This window comes from Zonotrichia albicollis, chromosome 2 (assembly GCF_047830755.1).
Source record: "Zonotrichia albicollis isolate bZonAlb1 chromosome 2, bZonAlb1.hap1, whole genome shotgun sequence".
Taxonomy (NCBI): domain Eukaryota; kingdom Metazoa; phylum Chordata; class Aves; order Passeriformes; family Passerellidae; genus Zonotrichia; species Zonotrichia albicollis.
Window position 1 is genome coordinate 73,285,260 of NC_133820.1, and position 13,237 is coordinate 73,298,496.

The window sequence follows — 13,237 nt, forward strand, 5'->3', positions numbered from 1 at the left end:
ATCTGTGCTGCCTTCACTGTGCCAGCCAGAGCAGCTGCCAAGAGCAGCAATGTTTGGCACAGCCATAGGGAAGGTATGGCCACCATGTGGAATCCTCTCTCTCCTCATGCTCTTCTTTTTGCTACCAAAGTGGAGAGGAGCAGGGCTGGTGCTTGGCTTTAAGATGAAAATATTCTCAGGTTTTATGGTAGCTCATATTTATCTCTGCCAGACTTTTCCTTCCTTTGATTAATTTGAGGGCTTCAAGAACTAACAGCCCAACAGCATTGCTTACTCTGAGGATATTCTGATATATGTCTTTGAAAAGACAAGACACCTGTGGCCATACCAACTCTGGATCACCCACCATCATTTCCTTCATGACCTTTATAGATGTCAAATGAGACTGGGTTTTTCCCCCCCTAGTTCTTTCATTCTGCACTGAATGCAATTTCAGGTCCCAGAAGTGAAATCAGGCAGCACATTAATCAATTCTGCTCCCCAGTCTCTGCACTTCTGTCTTTCCATAGTTTATTTTTTCTGGCTAATGTAACACAGATTTAAAAATAGGGGTACATTATCCTCCCAAAATACATACAATTCTGGTATCAGCAGTGGAATAAACTCATTTAGATTAAAGGAACCATTTTCTTTCTGTGGAATGAAATACCTTATCTGCCTGTTTGGGTTACATTTCAAGTGTTATGCCTCCTACAGCTTATAGGGCTGATGTCGTATGCAAGTCATCTGCTTAGTGTCCTTCTGGTATGCTGCTAGAAAATATTTCCCTTAACAATTCTTTAGTGTATGCCTTTGCATGGATCACAAAATAAGAAAAAGCTGCATTATGGAAGAAGTACAAAGGAGTTTAAATGTACCCAGCTAACCTATGAAACTTAATGGCTACCTCTGCAGCTGTGAGGGAGAGAAAAATTGTGCCTGAACACCTCTTGTTGATTTTGCACTGCTGTCAGAGTGACCAGAATGCTTTATCAAACATGTTCTTACAGTGACGGGTAGAGACCTGTTCTAAATACTATACTTCACCTAAAACACACAAGAATGCAATAGAGAAAATGTGTTTGGAAAGGAAGAAAATGTGCTTGCTTCTTGTGTTAAAAAAATGCAAACCAAGTTCATTAGTTGGTGCTGTAGTTAATTTAATAGCAGATGGTAATTTTAGAATTTCTTAGATGTAGGAATCTTGGCATAAAATTAGATTGAAAAATTGATAAAGTGTAATTTGTCTACTTCCTTTTATTTAATAAACTAGACAAACAGTTCCTCAAACTTTCAAGAGAAGTTATTTTTCTGCTGCAGTTCAGTTGTGTAGAACCCATACATCACATTAAAGAAAAATTAGAAAATAGTATAGTAATGCTTTATTTCATTCTGGAGAAAGCAATGTTGTCATGTAATTGCTTTTTTGCTGAGCTTTCACTTGACCCTGCTTGCTTATTATAATGTTTTAGGTGCCATAGCTTGGGGTTTATTGACCCCTGTTTGTTGCCCATTTGTTTTATAGTTACTGAGTATTGTAAGGCTTGGAAAGATTAGTGTAAAAATTATAATTTGGTCCTAGTCATTAGAAATGGTTGTGGAAAAAGTGTTAGGAGTAAATGTCGTCCTTCTCAGCTTTTATTATAAAAGCCTGAAGGGCTGCAACACCTCCAGCTGGTCAGCATTAACTCGTGCAGTTCTGGAGAATGTGACTTTGGATGGGTCGGGTTGAGGAATGGTTGTCTGAGGGAAAACAAAGAAAACTTTGTGCTGGAGAAAAAATATTTGTAGCAATGCATCTGAGACATTTTTTCCTACATGTGGTCCTTTCAGTCTCCTAAGCAGTAGTGTTGCCATAATAATTGGGAGATAAAAATAAGTATTTTCAGGTTGCTGGTCGATGCCTCTTCAATGAAGTGCCCGATCCAGAGCACTATCACATCTCATGGCAGCCACCAGGTGCTGGCACTGTTGGACTTGTTTGCCATGAAAGCACTTCCTCCACTTTTGCTTCTGGGCTTACACACACTGGGGTATTACCCACAACCTGTGAGTCAGGTGTCAGGCTTGGCTGTGTGCAGCTTGAAGAGGCTGCTGCAAACACTCCTGCCTTGCTAAGGTCAAAACATTAGAATATTTCATACAAATTTAGACTACCACCACAAACAATACAGTGTCTACAGGAAGTAAAAATTGATGTAGTAATCAAAATTATTTTACTGAGTGAAAAGTCATCCAAAATGCATATGAAGTATCAAAAAGATGTGTTAGACCTTTACAGTTATACTGGCAAGAAAAGTCATGGATTTTTGTGCCTTCTGTCTGCTGCTCAGGTAGGGAAGGAGCCCTGCAAGATAACTTCAAGTGCTTTTATCTGAGCAGTTGTGTTTGAAAATCAGGGAGCTCTTTTTATAAGGACTTAATTTTCAGGTGTGAATTATAGAGAGGGTGTGGCACAGTATGTGAAATCTTTGTCCATTTCTAACAGAAGTGGTTCATGGCTCAATCCTTCAGCTGTAGGAGTAGGCTCGATACCTGCTAAAAATGACTAGCACATACCAATAAAGTCTACCCTAAGTATTCTGAGATTGAATTAACTTTAAATTTTAAGATGAATAAATGAATTAATTTTTAAAATTAATTAAAGCAATTTACTCTATATAATTTACAAGCCAAATTTTATACTTTAATAAAAACATAAAATTATAGAAATCAATGCAGCTATAATACTTTCAAAGTTTTTTTTTCTCTGAACTCATTAGGCAATACTAGCATTTTTCATATCAAAAACATCCTGTGTATGAGTTTGTGTCTAATGGAAATTAAAGAAAGATAAAATGTAGCAAGAAAGCATACTGTGTACTTCAACTGGACGATGTACTTTAACTCTGAATAGATTAAGTTATGATAGTACAAAGAAGCACAGAAGGAGAAAAAAACTGGATACTGTATTTACATGTATTCTAAGAAGTTGCACAGCTTTTTATTTGCCTTGTTACAGAAATAAAACCTCTGCAAATTAACTTGATGGCTGCTTGAAAGGATTAATTCAGAAACACAGTACCTTAGAAGGACTAAAAGCCCTGAAATACCTTTCTAAAAGCTTCCCAAACTGTAAAAAAATGTAGCTTAAATTCTGAAATTTAAAGGTAAATATTTATTTTAAAGGCTTCTAGCAGCATTTTGTTCATTGCAAAATTCAGTAGATACTTTTGTAACTTTTCTTTGTTTGATCAGCTATGCAGTAGCATCCTGAACTGTCAGTTTTCTGAGGTGGAGTTTCACCCATTAATTCAAATGAACAAGTTTACAGAGTTCATGAAAATAATTTTTACTTCCACCTACACTACCATCCTCCAAATGTAGAAGGAACATCCTAATATTTAAGGTATTGCCTCTACTTTTAGCCCGTTTATTTTAGCACATCCCCAGCAACTGAAGAGATCCAGTGTACTGCTAACTTTTATTCCCCTTGAACAGGCATTTTCTTTGTGTTTGAAATGTCATTTTATGTAGTCAATCATATTGGATTTTTAGATAGCAATTTTTACTGCACCCTGTAAATAGAGGTAGTAAGTGTTAATACTGGAGGTGCAGAAGACCTTAGTAGAACAACTATCAGTCGCTGTAGTTTGAGTTATATATTCAAGACATATTTCAAGTTACCAAAGGTGTCTTTTCTATGACAGCTGTGCCCATTGTTTGCAAGGGGAGCTGAAGAAATGTCTGTCTTACAGGCCTGCTCTGAATCCTTCCCTGATTTGTGTTTATACCTCTCTTTTTTCAGCAAAGGCGGGAAATGTAATTAGTGTATAATGACAGCTACAACAGTCCCAGAAAGAGGAGATTGATTCCCACCATGGCTGAAAACCCCCCTATGCCATGTGTGTAATCAGGCCCAGTTTTTGAGTTCTAATTAACTTTATTAATGTTTAGTGCAGGAAGTACAAAGGCAACTTAAACAAGGATATAAAAAGCACTGGAGCATTGAAACACAGGTTTCATGTAACTGACTCTTATTGAAAGACATATTTTTCAGCATTTTGTAAAGAAAAATAAAGTAATTTAGAAGAAAGATATTAGATTCTTAATACACTCTTATATTAAGGAAGCTTTAAATAACAGAGCAAAGAGACTAACAATAGCTCCCTACTTGGTAACACTGGTAGCAGCTCTTTCTGATGTGCAATTAATAAATACGATAGCGAACCCTGTACAGTGACAGTGGGATAAAAGAGATGCAATCACTTGCAAGACTCCTGTTATGCCAGCAGTAAGACTTTATGGGCTACTGGAAAATGAGTTTGTGAAAAACCAATTGAAAAAAATCTTCTCCATTACATGTTCCTTTTATAGAAACATATTAATTTCGCATGTGAAAAGATAAAATATTACACTGGTAAATAACTGTGAAGACATTTTCCCCCACTAAGGACACAATTGCAAAATCCTGCAATCAAAGCAATTGTATATATTATTTTGATATAATAACCATAATAAACTTTAAAGCAGCGATATATTAATTACACATAAAGTATATTATTTGCATAGATTTTTTGTTTACTGCCCATGGATTACCATTTGGTAAATACATCTATAATTCATCAAGCTTTGGTGCTCTTTGATGAGCTCAAACTGGAATATAGCTGATACTGTATATTACTGCAATTGAAAAGGACACTATAATGATACATTTTTGGTGCTTTGGCCTCCTAAATATAAAAATTACAGTAGAAAATATAAGAATAGCTTTTTTGTTATTTATTGACCCTATTCCCAGGCATGATGATTTAACAATACTTAAAGGATATTCCTATTTTCAGAAGCACTCAAAACAGATGGTTAGCAGCCTGTCCACTAGAAAGATTGTGCTTTGGAACAATTTAGTATTTATCTTCTTCTGATACTTTTCATATGATTATTAAGTAAAAACATATAATAAAAAACAGTCTTGCAGTTATCCAAAACTATAGTATTGTTTTCTATAGTCTTGCTAACAAAGATCCTTCATCCACAAAGAAGTCAGGAAGTCAGAAATATGTAGCGTCAAAAATAGAAAATTATTATTTCTTTAAAGATGTAGTGTAGGCTATTGTTTTTAACTTTAATCTGGTAAATGATTACTCTATAGTGCTCGCAGTCTTGCCAAGAGAGCTTCTACTTCTGGAATGGCTTCTCCCCTAGGAGGGGACCCAATACGATCCATTTTCTTTTCTTTGCCACCTTCTCCATGACAGGATTCCTTTCTCCCAACAGCCCTGTTCAACACCTTAGAGCTTGTTTCCACATCATATGTAACTTCTTTGGTGACTGGGCTTCTTGTCGAGTTTAAAGTGATACTGTGGTGTGAACACGCCTTCTCTGGCTGTCCTTTCTGGTTCTCTGCAGAGACAAATCAAACAAACCTTGTTTCATATTAAAACACTCAGTTTCAATATTCTGTAATATAAAAAGACCTGAATTGATCAGAGAAATTTTACATGCAGATGATGTACTACAAGGAGTAATGAATGCCAAGGAGGTAAGACAAAATATATTACCAAACTTCAAAAGCAGTGGACTGGGTCCCTTGGAAGTGCTACAGACTTTACATGTCTTCATTAAATTAACATCCATATTTCTTACAAAATCACAGATATAGCATGACAGGATCCTCCTTTCTAACTGGAGTCAAAGAGATACCTAGCACCTCTTCCAAGGTTTTACCTCATCAATTACATTTCCTACATACTTTTTAATTGTTCAAATTTTAAAATGTATTTTAAAATTTATTTTAATTTAATTATCTATTGTTATACCTTTTCTTTCTTAGGGAACTTTTAGGCAACTAAATAATTTCAAGAAATTGCATAATTCACTATTTTTTGCTAAACATCACTAGCATTGCCTGTCACACAAAGTTGCACTCAGTTAATATCCAGGCAGGAATTTTGCAGGTTTGGCATGTATTAATAGACAGATTTCTTTTTCTGTCACTCCCCATCCCCCTTCCAGATCAAGTGACTGTTTTCCAAACCAGCATATGAGTGGCTTCTCTCATAGATCTCAAACTTTTTAAAAACAGGCCTACTCAATATTCATGTAACCTTGAGCAAGGCCTGAAAATGCCTTCAACACACTTGACATGACATTTAAAGTTTTTTGGTTATTCGCTGAAAGATGTTCCATCATCCCAATAGTAATGACTTTGGAGCACAGGCAGTCACTCATGACAGTGTGTTTTATGTGAGTGCTGAAAATTCCTACCGAAAACAGCTTGTACATTAAAAGGCAGCTGCTGAAGATATTTACTGCACTGTCATTCCCTGACCAGGGCCTCTTGGTGATGGATGAGGATTTTACACACTTTCTTGGACAATCTCAGCGAATTTTGTAAGTACGATCACCTTTTGGGAGGTGGGAAGAAAATAAATACCTTCTTTCCATCATCTTCTAAATCAGATAAGCAATTCTTAATTAAAATTTCTTAAGATAAATTTGACACTTAGCTGAAAAACGTAATTTTTTTTTTTCACTATGGAAAATAATTTGACCTTGAATATGCAGCAGCACAGTGTTCCTGAATCACAGGAGGCCAATGACTGGTTATGAACATAGCTTTATAATTACATGTAATAAACCCGTCATATATAATTAAAATATCCCCTGTATGTGCACTCTTAAATGTCCCATTCTACTCAAATGTTTATGCTTATTGATTCTGAACACAGATTTGCAAGCAGATAAAAGTGTGCTACCTGTGTCAATATACAAACTACCAGCTGCACCACAGACCTTCCTGTTTACATTCAATCTAGGGGCAGCAGGAAAAATAGTTGGTGTTTAAAAATCAACACTTTTAAGTATAAGAAAACCCACTGTCATATCATCATCAGAGGTGAGGCATAATTGTTGGATTTTAAAAAAGTATAAAAGAAACTAGACACTGAAAGTAAGCTTCTCAAATGTACCATCAATTAAATTTTAACTATTTTGCACTTCAGCAGTCTTCACCCAAAAATGTGAGGATGAATTAGGTGTGGTGAATTAGACTGTATAACAGACATGGGGAACTCTTATTAACTGAGGCCTCAAAGTAAAATCCAGCAGTAAAATCCCCCAATTTTGTCATAGCGTACACAGGGCAGAGTAGAGGTGCCTTAGAGTGAGACTCCCAACTGCAGCCTAAGCAGGGAAAACTGCTGCAAGCTAGCTACTAATAAGTAGTAGCTCATCGGATCTGTCCATACCCCTTCACCACTTTGAAACTCAGTAAGTAATTGAGGCTTTCACTTCAGTGCTGCCTGCAATCTGGAATTGTTGTGTAGGGATAGGACAGAGTAAAGCTGAAGACAGCTGTGCCGTTTTTTCCCCTTAAAACAACAGCAGTTGTGAATTTCTAGGCACTGACTAATAAGTGCAACACTTAACTCGAATGACCAGCCTTTCCCTTCACTCTGAAGGGTCCTGCAAAAATGAAAAATGGCATTAGGAAAGTGCCTTAAACAGCATTTCGTTTATGTGAGTAGTTTTTGTTTTATCTCCTTGATGATGTCAAGATTCACCAGAAAAATCACAAAGTCACAGTAGTGATTAGCAGCACTCCATAATAATGAGAATACTTTGGTCTCAGACATGTTACAAATAATATTGAGCAGCTAGAGTAAATAAAAAAAAATAGTGCTTGGACACATATTTTATCTAAATCCAGTATCATCATCTCGAAGTTGTTATTTAGCTGCTTTCTAAATCAGGTGCCATCTTTACTGCTTATGTTCTTCAGTCAAGGAGGAATTTCACAGAGCATTGCTATGCCTAAGTGCAAGTCCAGTATTAGCAGATGTGGAGGTAGATAGTGCCCTGCTTAGCAAATTGGCTGTTGTGAATTTCATCCAGAAACACTGAACTTTGCTAAGCTTGGCTCAGAAAGCATACACATTTACTTACAGCCCTAGATTTCACTTCAGTAAGTGTGCATGCAAAGAATTAACCGCTGTATTACTTGAGGTGTATGTGCCGCTTGTGGCATTCTTATCAGAGCAAAAGATGACTTCTCTTTAAATCAAAGTGTAAAATTAGTAAAATTACAACTATCAAGGTAAAAAGTCTCACTAATTCCTCAGTTTTTTATTTTAGGACAACAGAAATTAATTTGTGTTAAATTCAAACTCTTAAGCACTCTATACTGCTTCACACACTGATTCAAAACTCACATGCATTTGGTACCACATCCATCCCACTGCCTTGACTTGGGATTGTAACCTCACCTTCCTCAAATCCTGTGCTATAGTGGTGAAACCAAAAAAGTTAATTTTCAACCTGTCAGTGTTGAGGTCAGTGGTTTAAAAAAACCAGTGCATCTTGCATGTGAATTCAGAACTACATGGCCGCAAACTGCTGCAGGTTAGCACACAGCTTTGACCACAACTGTGGAAAAATCAGACTTCCTTAGTCCCATACGATAAAGACTATAAAGCATATAGTTATTTACTTGCAAAAAAAGCCAGAAGTCAAGATTACCTGACAAAGTAAGTACAAGAATAAACAGCCATTAATTTACTGCTATTAGACATTAAAACCTTGAACTACAAGAGTAATGAAATTCTGGAATTCACATATATACATGTGAAAGCAGGAAACCATAACCAGTCATAAGCATGAATTTGATCTGTTTCTGAAAACAGTATTTGATATGGCTGCCCAAACAGCCAGGACATGGCTTAGTCACATTGGCCACCTATGTTTCCAGAAAAAGGGAACACACAGAAGATCCACAAACCATACTGGTCTTAACAGACTTTCCTAAAATGTTTTGAACCATTACATCATAGACATACATAAATTTGTTTTCTGCTTTTGACAACAAACTATATTTGAAACAAATTATGTATTTACTCACATGTATTGGTTCAAATACACTTCTAAAGAACTGAATATAATTAAACACACAGAAGGTTAAACAAAAGCTACTCATGAAAAGGCACTTCTGCATGAATTCCTGTTAAGAAGAAAGCTTACATTTCTGGAGATGCACTATTTGTCCACCTACTGTAGCAAGGTGCATCTTCCGGCAGTAGCAAGACAAAAAGAAATCAGACATTAAAATCACTGGATAAAGACAGAACTTATTAATTTCCTGTATATACTGGAAGTAGTTGAGACAAGTTTCTACTGTTTGGTCACTTTGAACAATCAAAATTTGTCATTCAGCCATATAATAACAATCACTATGCAGATCAAAAAAAAAATCAATAATTTTAAATTAATTATTAAGTTTTCTAAATGCTCAGGTGATAACCTATAATAGTTTTGACTTTACTGCTAGTGAATGCTCCCAGGCACGGGTTAGGCAGAGATTATATCGCCTACTACAAAAGTCTCAGTGTCCAGATTCCATGATATTTAAATCTTTTCTTTCCCTTGTTCAATATGGAACTTTTGTGGGTCCTCCAGAACTGTTCAAATGCAGTTTTTGCAGATATTAATTGTTCGAACATTGCTGTTAATCAAAACCATTCCCAAGCCATATTCACAAAACCTAGAGCCAAATAGTTACTATCATATAGATACAAGACTTATAACAGCAATGCTCAGGAAATTCAGATGACAGAGAATTGTGCTTAAAATAGCTGTCCACAGTTGAAATGATGTCCAAACACAGCACAACTTATAACCATATGCTTATAACCTATTAAAGGATACATCATATTCAGAAAAGGAAATTGTGCCCTAGTATCTGAACAAAAAAAAAAAAAATCAGTAGTATGAGACTTGCCTGCTGTGAACTTGGGGAAAAAATATGATCAGTTGGAGATTTTAAAATCCTACACAATAGTGTTATATATTACCTTTAATAGAGAACAAAAATGATTGCAAGAGACTCACTAAAGTTGAGACATTTTTTTAAAACAACTAATAAATATTTAATATTAAAAACGATGCTGAAAAGCTTTAGTTCATCACAGCATCTCAGTAAATGTCTTGATACTAAGGACATATTTTGGTTTTATGTAAATACTAGTGACTGATTGAAAAATAAAGTTGCAAATACAATAAACAGAACAGTACTGTGTGGCATTATATGCTCGTATTACAGTCATACATCTAAATGTAGGGCATGACAAAACTGTAACATAAAAACAACAATTGCAGTTACAACCTCATTACATCTCTTACCAAGTTAACAGGGAAAAATGCTCAAAAACCCAGTGGAATATTTCTGATCTCGCTGAGTTGTGCCTCACATGCTACTTCATATTCCTGAAGCTATGTCTATGCCAACATTTTCCAAAGCCCACCCATACTGACATTACTGAAAATGCAAATTATTTTTACATCTCCAGTCATGACTTGTCATTTAAGTCATGTCCTAGACAATACTCTGAAGGACTGACCCCATACCAAAGGGCTTTAGCTTGGAAAAGCTAATAGCCTGAGCCATAACTCTTACCCCTGGCTCCCCAGTTCGGTGCCATAGTTTGTCTCTCATTCCTCATCCCTGATGCATGGAACTGAAATTCTCAAAGACCAACACCATGCTGATGCTGTACTCATGTATTTTCCCAGCAAAAAGTCAGGGGAAAAGATCCTTCTAAAAGCTTGCCTTTTCCCTCAGAACCAGAATTTAGACATAATATGAAAGACTGCTAATAGCTAGTAGGTCCAACTGTAGTACATAAGATCATTCATGAAAAAATAGGATAGCTTCTTTCTGGATGGTTTAATAGAAAATATTTTAAATACTTTTTATTGATTTCATGTTTTTGCAACAATATCTCTGACTGACAAGGGTAGGCTTGAAGAATGTCCCTGGTAAAAGGAGCACTGTGTGTTGCTACGACTTATTTCAGTTTTGAACCTGCAGCTTCAACCCTAATCCATAAAGGAGTGTGAACTGTACTCAAAAGAACTTTGCTTGATAAGCAATTTCTTACACCTCTGTATTTCATACGTAATGCTCACAACTCTACTGATCTTAAGCAGGCAATAACTCATGAGACATGAAAAAGTATTACTGATATTTGGAACATTTCTTTTTTAAACTATGAACATATAATTTAATATTTGCTGCTGTTCTTGAGTGTTGCATTAAAAAGGTGTGAAACACAAGGAATAAACACTATCAGTAAGCTCAATTTAGATGAGACAGTTTTCAGAAATAGTGAATATAGGGGGTTTATGCACATTTCAAAGGCAAGAAATGAGTACATCAACACACTGTGTGACTAATACGGAGAATTTATAGAAACTAAATTTCAAAGACAGTCAATTACAAACTATGAGCAAAGAAATTTTTGACAAGAGGAACTATGCTGGACCAGCTCCCTTTTACTTGGCCCCAAAGTAAAGCCTTTAAAAATTATTTTAATCCCTTTCCTCCTTCTGTTTTCTCAAAGACTACTTTAAGTTCCTGCTGATCACTCTATTCAAAGTTTTAACTATCTTTTCTGAAGACACTTTGCAATTGCAATGAGTTTGAACCAATTTATCTGTTTAAACTAATATATTCTCGCCTGTGATAAGACAATGATTTTTTTTTTACAAGAAATGCAACTTTCATTTACTAGGATTTTAACAAAAGTCTTGAGCACTGTCAAGATGATAAGAGAACAAGAGTGTGGATCAAGCTGCTGACAGAAATCACCGAAGGTCGGTGAGAGAAGAGTCCTCTGCAGGTGTCTTCTAAGGCAACTGTTTCAGACTTAGGAGTTTCGCATCCTTCCTATTTCACCCTGAATTACAGTTGATTTTGAGTGTCTTTTAATGCATTTTTTCCCCAAAAGAAGGCACATTTGGCAGTTTCTAGGAAAACTGCAAAATGGAAATTTCCAAAACAGAAATCTGCATTGTGGTCATTAATGATTTTTAGAGCACATGCTTTGAAATATTATTGAAAAACTAAATTCTAAGTATCTTAATTTCAAAATGAATAAATCATAAACCATAACTTTAGTATTAATAACTAATAAATTCATCTTATTTATGTCAGACAAAGGTGGTTAAAAGGTAAATATTTATCTACATGAATACCAGAGGCATGGGGTCTTCAGGGCCCAGAAGGCAGAAACAATCTGCAGCCTAGGTGTTTATAGGATTTCTCTCAAGGTACAAATAGGACAAACATCAACTTTTTCTCTTAAGTCAAAAAGTAGCAGGGAAATTACAATAAAACTGGAAGTTAACATATTTTACAGTATTTTAAAGTCCTGAAATGTAGTCTATTACTTGCTTTATTTTCTTCACAGGTATACCGCAGCTTGCATTCCAAACTGTCTTTAGAGTTAACAGTCAAAAGTGATGAATGTCTAAGTTAGTGACCTGTGACAGGATACACAGAGGTCCATAGTCCATAGCTACCCTCTTCAGCTGATGATAATTAATGTAGATCACACATACTAAAATGCCTTCGAGCAGCAGACACATTTAGTCTCCAAACCTGTCTGCAACCAGCTCCCTATAGATGAATACTGCTTTCAAGGTGCACTTTGATAAAAAAACTTCAGGAATATGCATAAAGACTGCTGTCATCAAAGGAAAGTCACTAGCCGATGCAATAGGGAATGATAAGCAACATGCTGATGGAAAATAACTGAAATGGAAAAGAAACACAATTTTGTCTTCTTTTACCAACTGTTGAGGAAAAACACAGTAGGAAGCCTCCTTCCTCTGGAAAATAAAACCCACAACAAATCCAAAGCACAAAGCAAATCTTAAAGACTGACCTTATATTTATGAGATTCTACTCACTGTGGTTCTAAATGTTGTTATTGCTTCTGTTGAGTGTATACTATTTAGCATACACATGGGGAAAAAAAAAAATCCAGACAAACAAGCAAAATCCACAAAACCCCACAAAAAACATGCCCCATTCCTGGAGAGGTTCAAGGCCAGGCTGTATTGGGTTCTGAGCAACCTGATCTAGTGGGTGGTGTCTGTCCCCATAGTGTGGGTGTTGGAATTAGATGACCTTTAAGGCCAATTCTGACCCAAACCACTCTATGATTTTATGTCTTGTCTTGGGTTGGCTATATGATGCTTGTGTCCCCAGTGGTCTGTTCTGTTTATGCTGGATATTAAGTTTTGCACCTTTAAGATTGGTTTCAGAGAGAAGGGGCAGAGAAGAAGCAGCAGTTTGCTTTCAGGCACTGCACTCATTCCTCCACATTCCTGCTCCTGGACTGTGCTGTCTGCAGCACGGACAGACGGACAGAGCTCTCCTTTGCTCCTAGTTAGGTTTTAGCTAGCTGAGGCAGAGAAGTTCCCCAGACTGTGGCTTTTT

The 13,237-nt window shown here is 36.2% G+C and overlaps 1 protein-coding gene across 3 annotated transcripts in view; it reads right to left on the bottom strand.

Moving 5' to 3' along the window:
• Window positions 1–2,754: 2,754 nt before the first annotated feature.
• The window catches only part of DIAPH3 (diaphanous related formin 3), a 202,356-nt gene continuing 191,873 nt past the window's right edge, over window positions 2,755–13,237 (bottom strand). For all 3 annotated transcript variants that reach the window (XM_074535503.1, XM_074535502.1, XM_074535501.1), the window contains one exon: window positions 2,755–5,361. In XM_074535503.1, the coding sequence (XP_074391604.1) occupies window positions 5,105–5,361 (257 nt within the window). In that variant the 3' untranslated portion in view covers window positions 2,755–5,104. The remainder of the gene's footprint in view (window positions 5,362–13,237) is intronic.